General features: G+C 36.5%; 1 protein-coding gene across 2 annotated transcripts in view; it reads right to left on the reverse strand.

Annotated features, from left to right (window-relative positions):
* Nucleotides 1–13,078, reverse strand: part of NOX4 (NADPH oxidase 4) — a 232,975-nt gene that overhangs the window by 4,192 nt on the left and 215,705 nt on the right. For both annotated transcript variants that reach the window (XM_020993815.2, XM_078156966.1), the window contains 3 exons: nucleotides 11,053–11,161; nucleotides 7,225–7,293; nucleotides 5,973–6,073 (listed from right to left, as the gene is read on the reverse strand). In XM_020993815.2, the coding sequence (XP_020849474.1) occupies nucleotides 5,973–6,073; nucleotides 7,225–7,293; nucleotides 11,053–11,161 (279 nt within the window). The remainder of the gene's footprint in view (nucleotides 1–5,972; nucleotides 6,074–7,224; nucleotides 7,294–11,052; nucleotides 11,162–13,078) is intronic.

Below are 13,078 nucleotides of genomic sequence, written 5' to 3' on the forward strand. Positions count from 1 at the left end.
GAGCAATTGGACAATGTTGTTTTTAACTTAAAAAAAAAAACAGCAACATGAGCCAATTGAAAAAGCAAGAACAACTCAATGATTCCAGACGAATTAATTAGAAATGACCCTCTAGTCTATTGGTAACTTTGATTTCTTAATTAAGCAAAACTTCAAGGAAGGTGACATGATTGTAGGATTCTATCCCTGCTAAGAATACAAATACCCTCATCAGAAGTTGCTTCTAAAGGCAACACAGTGGTTGACACTGTAACTAACTAGAAGTATCCAAATCAGCTAAGAGGGAGGTCTTACCTCACCTTGTTTCTGCCCCTACACATACACAAGCCAAATGGAACTCATCCAAGGACATGCTCACATTGGATGGGAAGACATGCATGGGGCACATTGTTGGAGGGAGTACACAAACCAATAACTCCTTGAGGTCTGGGAATGTTTCATTTTTATCCTTGTATCCCCTTACATCTTCCTGTCTTTAATTCTAGCAATCTATCCTTTCTACCAATTAAAATGTATCACCTATCCTAGATTTTCAAACATAATATTTGAAGAAAGGGCAGTACAGCCTTTTGATGTATCCTCAATGCCTAGTAGAATGGTTGGCACAAAGTAGGCACTTACTCCTTGTTGACAGACTAAGTAACTAAAGGGGATGTTGACAATGATAAGATCAGAGAGCTGGAGAATTCTTAGAGGAATATCTAAAAAAGAACTATATTTTCTTTTGGAGATGTGTAGAGAAGATTCAGACTATAGATAGTCAAGTCTAGTTAGTTAGCATTAATTTTCCATCACTCCTGTTTTATGTGCTTTCATGTTATGAACACCCTTTTCTCCCTGCCCCCCTTAGAAAGTTATAATATCACAAACATTCCTTTTTAAAAAAATATTTTCAAGCATTTGTACAAGTTAGCTTTTACCTAACTTCCTTTGTAATTAAGGTCTAATATCTGAATTTGGGGTTTGAATTATTTTCTGGCTACAGAAATAAAAGTTGTTTGGGGCAAATGTGATCTATTGTCTCCTGCTGAAAATTCATAAACAAAATCATGTTTCTTTCCATTTAGTGTATTTTAAATACCCCTATAAAATCATCTGGGGAAAAGATTCTCTGAAAGTCCTATTCAGATGTCTCATTGTGGCATGGAGATGATCCTTGTTTCTTGAATGCTAAGGCAATGGAGCAAAGCCTCTGACAAGTCCCACATTTAGCCTTTGGAACAGTCTCCATTTTTTGAGGACTAACTTAGCCAATTACAACGAGATATATCACCAGGAGATTGGCCTCTTGGTGATGTTTCTTTTTTGTGACAAATTATTAAAAAATGAAAAAATATATCTCTCAATCTGTAGGGGGAGGAAGCAAACTTCTACCTACGAAGTGATGGTGGTAGAGTGATGAGAAAAGGAACAGAGCATTCTTATGAAACACATAGTTTGTAGACCATCTACAAACTTCAATTAACTATTAGTGCTCAAACTTTGGAAAGCACATGGACAAGGCTTGCATAGGCTGGGCAGGTATGTTTTGTCGTGATCTCTAGAGATAATTTCTGAACTGATGAAATCATAGCTCTATTGGAATACTAAGATGAGAAAGTGCTATTCAAGACTCGGTTCAGTTGCTATTTCCTACAGGAAACTTTCCCTGAGTCCCTAGTAATTAGTGCTCCGTTCTTCCTTATTCTATTTTATCATATTATATTTACTCATCTGTTTGCTTGTCATATGCCTCAGAATATAAACTCCTCAAATGCTAGGGAATATTGAATTTTTGTCTTTTTTCCCCAGTGTCTTTGAGAGAACAGCAACTTAATACACATATTAAAGCAAATTGAAATTTCATCATTTAAACATTTTCCTATTTTTTAAACTTAATCATTTAAAAACAAAAAAAGGAAGTTTCACTAGTAAAAGAACCAAAGTTCATATTATGCTAAACCTGCAATAGCCAAGTGAGGATTTATAGTCTCTCTGCCACAGAGATGGAAGGAAGAAGCTGGGACAATAGCACATACTCTTGATAGAGACATACCAAATTGAAAGGGGTCTGTACTACCTCCATTTACTAGTTCTCACTGACTCTAGGTTTCAAGTAAAGAAAGTACTCACAGAAAAGTGGTCATGTTATTCCTTAAAAAATTTTAGTTAGAGAGAAACAGTGTAGAATTAAGAATAAAAAAAAGATTTTTCTCTCCCTTCTGTTGTGTCAAGAATATCCACACACTTAGGAGAATAACTTTACCAGTGTGAATAGCCTCAGAATGGAGTTCACACTGAGATTCCTGATGCTGACAAACAGTTGAGGAACAAGGTGCAGAAAGTCTTAATGTGATTTCTGAGGTAGCTGTAAATTAAGCTGGCAGAACCCCAGTATTTACTAAGAGAACAACAACTGAAGACAAGCATAATTAAATAAAAGTTTGAGATGTGTTAACTCATTCTAGATAGTATGGAACCTTCATATACTTGTTTCAAATGAGGTATCTCACTTGTACATAAACTCCCATATTGTTAGAACTGGAAAGAGCCTCAAAACATATCTAGTCCAACCTGCTGATGTTCCAAATGAGAAAACAGATCCAAAGGAGTGACTTTTCAGTGAATATGGATAGAAAGCTAAGTGGAAGAAGTGGGACTACAATGCAGATCTTTTGACCTTCAGGCTGGCAGTTTTCCCCCTTATGCTACAATGCTACCAGATGTCATTTTATATAGCTATAATGTGTTCATCATTTTCTTATTTCTTATTTCTAAAGAAAAATTGAGGTATGATGACTTCAGAATCAGAGGTCCTGAATTCAAATCCTATCTCTGATACTACTTTCATAGCCTTGTTAAGTAATTTAAACTCTCTGGGCCTCAGCTACAAAATAAAGAGGTTGTAGTAAATGGCTTCTTGGGTCCCTTCCAGATGTAAATCCATGATTCTATGATTTTATTACTTAGAAGAAAAAGTCAGCTAGTCTATGCTAGGTAATTATCATGGTGTAGTCAAAACAGTAGTAGACTGAAGTAAGCAGATTTAATAAGTCCCTTAAATTCTGTGAGCCTCAGTTTCTTCATTTGTAAAATGAGGATAATAGCACCTACATGAAAGAGTTTGATGTTGCTGAATGAACTACGACATGTAGAGAGCTATACAAACATTAAAATGCTGTATAAGCATCAACTAAATTACATTACCATACAGGTAGGTAGGCAGCACAGTAGATAGAATGCTAAAGTCAGGAACACCTGAGTTCAAAGTCTAGACTCGGATATTTACTAGCTGTGTGATTCTGGGCTAATCTCTTAACCTCTCTCTGACTCAGTTTCCTCAAATGTAAAATGGGAAAAATAATAGCAACAAGTGCTGTTGGGAAGACAGAATTAAATAATATTTGTAAAGTTTAGCACAGTGCTTTGTACATAGTAGGTGCTTAATAAATCTTGTTCCCTTCCTACCAAATAAGGAAGAGTCTCCTCTGCTGGTGACCCAAATGCAAATACATGATCATAAGCCAAGGAATATTTAGGTACAGTGAAGTGATCTGAGCCAGTTTAGTGCATCTGATAGAGCCCAACAATAGCAATAAATATTGACAATGATAAAATTTATGCAGCCTGTGAAATATTAGAGAAGTACCTAACAAAATAATTATATTTTCTTTTGGGGATATGTAGAGTGGGGTCAGAGTATAGATAGTCAAGTTGGCTGGCACTAATTTTCCATCATTCATGTTTTTATAAGGACACGAAATACCATAATATGTGTTCATATTATGAACACTCTTTTCTCCCCCCCTTTATAGTTTATGAAACCATATCACAGACGCTCCAATTTCAAAAAGTATTTTCAAGTCTCTATATATGTTTTCAAGTTACCTTTTAACTAACTTCCTTTGTACTTAGGGCTTAATGTCTGAATTCTGGGTCAGAACTATTTTCTAGCTAGAGGAATAATAGGCATTTGGGGCAGATGTAATCAGTTTCATTCAACTCAGTGACATGATTGGACTTAAGCCCATCATATGAAAAGATAAGATCTATGTTTTACAAATACGTACACACACACACACACACACATATACCCATGTTTTCTTCATGAAAATGTTCCTTTATAACAGAGAAAAGATAAGAATGAGAAGAGTGAAGGAATGAAAGAGAAGAAAAAATTGTGTTGGTTATGCTACTGATGAAGAATGAATTGTTGACTCAGCTGAGCAGTAGATGGGATGAAACAAAAAATTCCACCTGGGTAAGGGAATGAAAACAATAAGTAGAAAAGAAAGTAAAAGAAAGCATTGAATATATTCACAGAGAGTGCTAGAAGTGTCATAGATTCGTCTTGAATGGGGAGTCTGGAAGGTATAGGAATAACCAATTTTACCTTTAAAAAGGAAGCCCTGGCACTAGAACCTTAGGAAGTTGGTGGTTGGTGGCTCGATGAGCACAGGAAAGCTGAAACTTGGAAGCATGTTGAAATCTGAGTAGAACTAAGAACTAGGAATGAAAAGGCAGGCAGCTCCTGGAACCAAGCAGGGGATGACTCTGTGTGGGGGTGGGGGGGGGGGGGGTGCATGTGTGTATACACATATGTGTGTGTGTGTTCTAATGAGGAAGGATTCAGGACATGAGGGAGCAGGAAATATTCCTGAAAAAGCCTCAAGGAAGTAGCCCTAATCAGAGCAGCAAAATGAAGATGAGAACTTAAAGTCAGCCTTAACTAGCTGTGTAATTTTGGGCAATTCCCTTGATTCTGTACCTGAGTTCCCTCAACTGTTATATGAGAGGATTAGCCTAGATTCATTTCAGTTCAATTTAACAAACGTTCATTAAAGCATCTACAAGACACAAGGCACTGTGCTAGATCCTATAGACATCAAGATGAAAAACTTCATTTTATGTGACATCAAGATCCTTATAATTTACTTGAGGTGAGGGGAGAGATATGACATATAAGGATGATCCAAGGTAGAATGTGAAAGAAGCAAAGGAAGGACCCAGACAAAATATTCTAAGAAAAGTTGAAAAAAAAAGAAATTATTTTCAATTAAAGGAATGGGTATGGGGAGTTATCAGGAAACGTTTCATGGATGAGGTAGCACCTGAGCTGAGCTTACATGAATGCATGGTACCTAGAGATAACAGGAAACAGTTAGTAGATCTGTTTGATTGAAATGTAGAAGATAAGATGGGCAATCATATTAAATAAAGGTAGATGGAAATCAGATTATAAAGAGCCTTATTTTTAATGTCATGTATTTTATTCTATAAGCAATAGGGAGGCAGAGACGCTTTTTCCACAGGTGAGTTATGTGGTGAGAGTTGCACATAAGGAAGATTATTTGGGTGGCTCTGTGAGTCCTTCCTTGAGAGGAAAAAACTGGTGGAAGAGAGACCAATTAAAAGACTATTACAACAATCTAGATTCTCTACTGGTATGGGTTTCTAGAACTCAAGGTCACTTCCTTGACATTATGAGATGTAAGTGGACTATATTATTTTTGCTTATTCAGGTCAGTCTTTCCTCCACTGAGGCGGAAATTGCAGCATTTCTATGTGCAAGTTTTCACAGTCATTCTTTAATATTAATAATATTTACATAGATCTTTAAGATTTACAAAGCACTTTGTACATGTCATCTAATATCCTCACAACAACCTGGGAAGTAGGTGCTATTGTTATCCCCATTTTACAAATGAGATAACTTAATAGACAGAGGTTAAGTCACACAGCTGGATAGTGTTCGAGGCCAAAATCACAATCAAGACTTCCTGACTCCAGATCTAGTGTTCTATCATCTGTACCACTTAGCTGCCATCTGAAGTTCATCTAAAAAAAGGAAGTACTCTAATAATGCATCCTAAAACATTTCAATATTGCATTTACGTCAGCTACTGTGATACCTTAGAAAAGCAAACACCATAAGTGATGATATTAATTTAATCACTAACTACGTTTCAAAATCCTATAGGATCAGTACTTACCCTCTGTTACATTTGGCTATTTCATCAAAGAGAAGTTTCCATCGAGGTCTTCCAATAAAAAGTCTAGAATTCAGTGCTTGATACTTTTCACCAATTATTTTCTGCCAAAAATACAATGTTTCATTTTGCACGACTTACAGATTTTTTGAGATAACCCACTGCTCTGACATTATTCCTAACACCACAGCTCCCTACCAAATCATGAAGAACATTTAAGAATTAAGTGGCAAGGCATTAACTGTTACTTTTAGGAATTATTCTTTTCCTCTTTTTCCTTACAATTGCCTTGAATGCCATTCTTACAAATTACAAATTGCAATTTCTTTGACTTGTTTGTTTAAACAACCATAGTGTGTAACAAAGAATGTGATTTAATTATTCATTCTCAGCACAGATATTTTATAGATGCTGTTACAACACAAAGACTAATGTCATAGCTAACTAATTATACAAGTGAAATACTACGAAGGAGCACCATAAATTTGAAAATATATTTGCAGCCATGACAAGTTTAATATAAAAGAATGGTCTGAAGGTCTTGGTGTAGTGGCAATGTATACAATGGTCTCTCAAGACATGTTTGTTGACTAAATGATGCTTACAATTAACAAGAAGTAATGGAATTGAATAGGAGGGTTAGAGTAGAGAGAGATATGATGTTGCCAGCAGGCAGAGCGCTAGACAGGAAGTTGAGGTAGAAATCAGGACATTAACTGTGGTAGAATGGCACCTAGTCATACCTAATGTGTAGGATGATTCAGAAATGAAAGACAAAAAAATTTCTAAAGTCAAACCATAACCAATGAACTAAATCAACCATAAAGCACTATAGGAATGTGAGTTGTTGTAGTTATTATTATCACTGTGGTTATCTGTCTTACTCTTCAATGCTAGATTTTCTTGTAAGGAAATTAGGTCAAATGTGCATTCATCTTCTCTCTCTATTGACACCCCCCCCCCCCCCCAAACCAGCACAGAGAACCTTCATGAAAGCATACCTACTGTTACAGGCTGTATGCAGACCACTGGAAGCCACTGATAGCTTCAAGGATAATCAAAGGGAATTTTAAGCACAAGATTCTGAGGAGAAGGCCCTTGGGACAGAACGTCTTTAAAAAAAATGCCTTAAAAGATAGCTTTTTGCTTGATGGCTTCTTCTTTTAATTACCTGAGGGCTTCAGCTGCCATGCCAGATCTCCCCATAACAGGCCTCATAAGCCTGCTGCCATTTCAGACAGCCTTAGTCACATACCTGTATTCCATCTGTCTGACTGAGGTACAGCTGGATGTTCACATAGTCAGGCCGGTTCTCCTGCCAAAGCTGGGAGGATAGTAAAAAAAAAAAAGATACCAGCGCATTGTTTTATTTTTTCCTGCACACATTATTTCCTGCCAAATTCTATGTTTTTCTGATTCCAAATTCTGCCAAAACTGGGACCTACATATCACATATCCAATTCTGAACAAAATATTGTTCAAGGTACTGAGGAAGATGCAAAGTTTAGAGAAAATATAGTCTCTGTCCTTATGGAACATACAGTTTGTAAGTATATTTTTTTAAAAAAAGGTATAAAAAGCGCCATGTGATGTCTGAGAAAAGGTCAGTATTCAAAGAAAATATGAGCAGAGATAAAGAAATCAAGGGTATTTGAGTTTAGTATTAAAGGGTCTGTAATGATCTAGTGGAAGAAAAGGCTGAGAAAAAACATTCCAGGAATAGGAAACAATATAAACAAAGACAAAATTAGGAAATCATAGGAGATTCAGAGGATTGCTAGTGCCTTCTGAGATGACCTTCTTTGTATATATCTCATATGTACATACATGTTGTCTCCTTCATTAGAATGTGAGCTCCTTGAGGCCAGGGACTATGTTTTTAATATTTTTTTATATATCTCTAGTGTTTAGTACCGTTTTTGACAAGCAGTAAGCATTTAGTACATGTTTATTGAGTGATTCATTTATAGGTAACAATAGAGAGATACAATTATACTGAGGAAAATTAGGCAACAGTGAAGGATAAAATGGATGGCAGAGAGAATGGAGATGGATAGCCCTCCATTAAGGGAAAGTAATCTCAATAATCCAGATGGGTTGTAATGATGTCTTGTTGAAGGTTTTCACCATGGTGGTGACAATAGGAAGACAAAAAAAAAAGGAAATAGATTTAAGAGATAGTGCTGAAGGAAGTTCATAGGGATTGTATTTTTGAGCAGAGGTAAGAGTCAAAAAGAGCCTCATGGTTTCAAATAAGGGAGACCAGATGGCACCACTAACAGAAAAATGTAAAATCAAAATGCAGCAACAGGTCTAAAAGGCAAGATCAAAACTTCAATCTTGAATATTATAAGTTTTAAGTAATGGTGAGACATTTAGATGCAAGTATTCTTTACATAGTTCTAGTTCCAGGTCTGGAACTCAGAAGAAAGGACAGAGCTGGAGATAATGACTTGGGAGTCATCTATATAGAGGTGGCATTTGAAAGCTTGAGACTGAATGGGATTGCCAAGGGAGAATTTAGAAGAGGGCCAGGGACACACCCTTGATGGAACACTCAATTTAGGAGATAAAAAAGTAAAAGCCAATGAAAGTAAATTAATAATAATAATAATAATAATAATAATAAATACCTAACATTTATATGGTGCTCTAAGATTTGCAAAGGACCTTATAAAAACTATCTTATTTGATCTTCACAACAGCCGTGGGAGGTAAATGCTATTATGACCTTCATTTTACAGTAGAGGAAACACTATTAGTGTCAGCTGAGGAAACTGAGACAAGATGTGGTTAAGTGACTTGCCCAAAGCCACACAGATAATAAGTGGCTGAGGCTGGATTTAACCTCAGGTCTTCCTGATTCCAGGCCCTGTGCTATATTCACTGCACTACCTACCTGCCTCCAGAACTGAAGAATAAGGATTAAAAATAAGTTACTCGTTACTAAAAGGATATTGTTGACTTTTAAGAGAGTTGTTTCATTAAGAGTGGTAGGCAAAGAGAAAAAAAAGATTGCAAAAGGTTAGGGAGAGAATAAACAATAAGAATTCAATTAACCAACAAGCATTTATTAGGCACTATGTGCCAGGAACCAGGGTACATGCAGAGGATACAAGGCAAAAACAAAAATTCCTGCCATCATTGTCTCTGGGAAGATGAGATGTGTACATACACATAGATATATACCAGTGTGTGTGTGTGTGTGTGTGTGTATGTGTGTGTGTGTGTGTGTGTGAAATAAATACAAAGTAAGTGGCTGAAGGGGAGGCACTCCCATCTGGAAGCATCAAGAAAGGCCTCATGAAAGGTACTGCACTTGAACAGAGCCCTGAAGAAGGCTAAGGGTTCTAAGACATGCAAGGGAGGGGTACGTTTCAGCCGTGGTGTACAGTCCGTGTGTAGGCCCAGATACAGGAGACAGAATGGCACGTGCGAGGAGCAGCAAGAAAGGAAGCTTGGTTTGCTAGTGGAGTGTAAGTAGAGAAATGTAGAAGTCTAGAAAGTCAGTTGGGGTTAGGGTGATTTAAAATGTGAAAGAACATTTTTGTATTTGATCCTCAAGGTTACAGGGAGCCAGTGACTTGGTCAGATCTGCATCTCAGGAAAATCACTTTGACAGCTGTAGAGAACAGATTGAAAAAGAAAGATCTGAGGAGACAAGAGTAATTAGGATGTAATTGCAATAGTCCAGGAGAGAGGCAATCAGCTTGTGAACTCGTATAGAAGCATACGAGGCATCTATGCACGTTTTTGAAAAGTTACAGAGATGATATATTCTTAATCCTAAGCAATGAATCATATTTTTAGGTCTAATAGCCACTTTGGTTCTATGCTTCTATCCATTCTGTTGGAATTTACCATGAAGTAAATGTAAGTTGCAACTCAGAAAATGGTGTTTAATTTACTTTGCAATTTTCAATTCCTACCTTTTAGTTACCAAATGTAAATGCCACCTCCTCTATGAAGCTTTGCTTGCTACACCCAGGTCATTAACAACTTTCTCCCTTGGACCTCACATAACGCTTTTGTTATGTTCCTCTATCACACTCAGCATGTATCATATATTAAGTATTGTAATTGCACGTTTGTACTTTCTCTTTTCACTAAACTGTAAGCTCAGGAAGCAGCAACTTTGTCTTACCTAAACTTTGAATCTTCCTCAGGACCAGGGATAGCATTTAGTATATAGTCCGTTCAAAACACAGTTAAGGGCTTAAAAAAAATGTTTGTTGAATTGAATTGTTTGGTGCCTACCTAATCACAACAGATAAATATTGCACTTTATATTCAGTCCCTAAAGCTCTTAAGGACAGGTATACAGATTACCTGCAGAGCAGGTACTCCCTAAAGGCAGGAAAGTAAGAACCTAAATAGATTTAAAATTCTCCTTAGAAGCCAACAGGGCTGTTACCACCTTCACAGGGTTTCTGTGCAGAAAGAGGTTTGAAAATCTTAAAGCGCAATAGAAATGTGTGGTTATAATTATTAGGACAGCACAATACTTTGCATATAACAGAAATTTAAACATTTTTGCTGAATAACAAAAAAAAACTCAGAATTTTTCAATTAGAAAAAGATGGAAAGGTTATCCCTTTCTCCCTTTTCTAAGAGTTTTCCTTGAGCATAGTTGGGAGTAGGGGGGGGCAATATCATCAATTTAGACCCGGAAGATGACCTTAGAGGTCATTTAGTCTTCATTTTGCAGACAAAGAAATTGAAGCTCAGAGAGATTCAGGTTTCACCAGGAGTGAATGGCTGACCTCCAAAGTGAGATCTTAAGTCCTTTGCCTGTCAATCCACTGATTTTTCCACCACCATGCTGAGGCTATATATATTCAATCACTGTGCTTCCCTGATAAAGCTAACTATGCTTTCCCTACCCTTTCATCCCCACAGCCCTGTTTTTCTCTGGTTTTCCATAGAGCTTCTTGACACATTGGTCATTATTGACAACAATCCAGCTGATTCTTTTAAACAGCTCTCTAAAAGGCATAAATGAAAGGCCAGTATCACAAAGAGCCGGCATTTATGCCCTGGGGGGCAGGGAGAACACCCATCCATTGTTTCCTTACCAAATTACCTTGTTATGCAGCACACAGAGTAAATCTGCGAACCAATGGAAGGACTTGATATCCCTGCACACCCAGATGAAATGCAGTCTTCTGAGCTTGTAAGGTCTCCAGTCATCCCTTTAAAATTAAAATGCTATGTTAGGGAATAAGGCAGCAAAAAAGTGATCAAAGGCATGCCTTAGAAAACGTACTTGCTATTAGAAAACAATCAATAAGTAGAGCAGCCTATTTACATCTTGGTGTCTGAAAATGTATCAGTGACTGAAGCCCCACATTAGTTTAAAACAAAACACTGGTACCAAACCTCCGAGTAATGATGCATGAATCCCAAGAGTAAAACATTTACACCTGAGGGCTGTCTACTATGTATCACCATATCACCTGTCTGATAAATCAATGCAAAAAAAAATGACACATAAATCACAATTAATACCAGACCTGAACTCTTGGGGGGGGTAAAAAAACACACTGGATTTCCCTGGATCATGTGGCTATAGAGATCTCACTCCAAAGGTCATTTGATCTTGACCTGTCTTCCCAGAAATCCGCCCAAGAGCCATTCCAGAAAATGGGTTGTTTACCCTACTTTTAAAAATCTTCAGGGGAGAATATTGCACAATGACCCTATGTAATGGATTCCAGTGTCACACATTCCAAGAGTCTGTGTTCCTTTTTATTATGATGATGAACTAGTTCTGAGGTTAAGAATTTGTTCTCCCAACAAAGGGGATGTCCAAATAGTCTCTAATGTGCTATTGAAAACAAATTACTCTGGCTAGAAAAATATAGTTATTTTTCTAAGTATTTCTAATGTCCCCAAATTTATACAATGCATCTGATAGATGGAGAGGAGAGAAAAACACAACACACATAAATATATCTTTCTTTTTTATTCTCTATTTTTACAATCCCCAAAATGGACTTTTAATGTGAAGGTTTATGTCTACTTTAGAAAGATACAGGAACTTTTTTTTGTGGTAATTTCCTGCTGACATTTTTCTTGAGAGATTTTATGCCAAATAAGACCATTCAGTGAACTTTTGCTGACGTCTCCAATTTAAAGCAGCTGATGGCAGAACATTTTCTGGTTAAGGGATCTTACCTTTGAATCCTCTCCATTTTTGCCTGGCTGAATCAGTTGGGTGACCCTCACAGCAGGACTCAAGAGCTATCTCTCTATTTTTATTTTTCTTGTATTTTTTTTTATTTTTTTAATCAATCATGGTATAGTGTAAAGAGGAATTCAGCTATTAAATAATAAGAACTAATGTTCCTTGTTATTTTAAAGTATTTTGTTGTCTTTCATATATTTTGCAATTTTAAATTGTAGTCTCTATATTGGACCCAAAGATGAATATTAATATTCTAAAATCTCTATCTCTCTCTCTCTCTGTCTCTGTCTCTCTCTCTGTCTCTCTCTCTCTCTCTCTCTCTCTCTCTCTCTCTCTCTCTCTCTCTCTCACACACACACACACACACACACACACAGAATTTAGACACATCAAAGTTTATCTCAAGTAGCTATAATACATGTTAACTCACCTAGCCTTACACCATCTACAATTTAAAAAAAAACTATTAGTGATTACATTGTGGAGTGCAAAAAAATGAGGTTTCTGTTTCATACTGACTGATTGCTATTCCCTCATTGTTTGACTATTCCATTTCATCAGAATTTTTGAAAGAACTGACTAATAAATTTTGCTAAATTGTTGATAGGAGCCAAAATTCATGTTAAGTTCAATCTGAGATCCAGGCCTCCATTAGAAGCAAAGTTATGGTCAAGCAAAGTTTCCAAATGGGCTTATCCTCTCTAATTTTGAACCGATTTCAATTAAAATTGTACATGTAGAAGTTACAGAGACATGGGATTATATTCTTTGATATGGATAATATACAAAACTACGAGTGAAAATAAGGAAACTAACATTTCTGGTGGAGGAAGTCTGATTTTGTTTAGCCATATACTTTTCTTTTTTTTAAATATTTATTTTTAACACTGATTTAAAAAAATTGATTTCCAAATTATCTCCC

The sequence above is a fragment of the Phascolarctos cinereus genome, unplaced genomic scaffold, assembly GCF_003287225.1.
Source record: "Phascolarctos cinereus isolate Bilbo 61053 unplaced genomic scaffold, phaCin_HiC Scaffold_726;HRSCAF=1367, whole genome shotgun sequence".
Classification (NCBI taxonomy): domain Eukaryota; kingdom Metazoa; phylum Chordata; class Mammalia; order Diprotodontia; family Phascolarctidae; genus Phascolarctos; species Phascolarctos cinereus.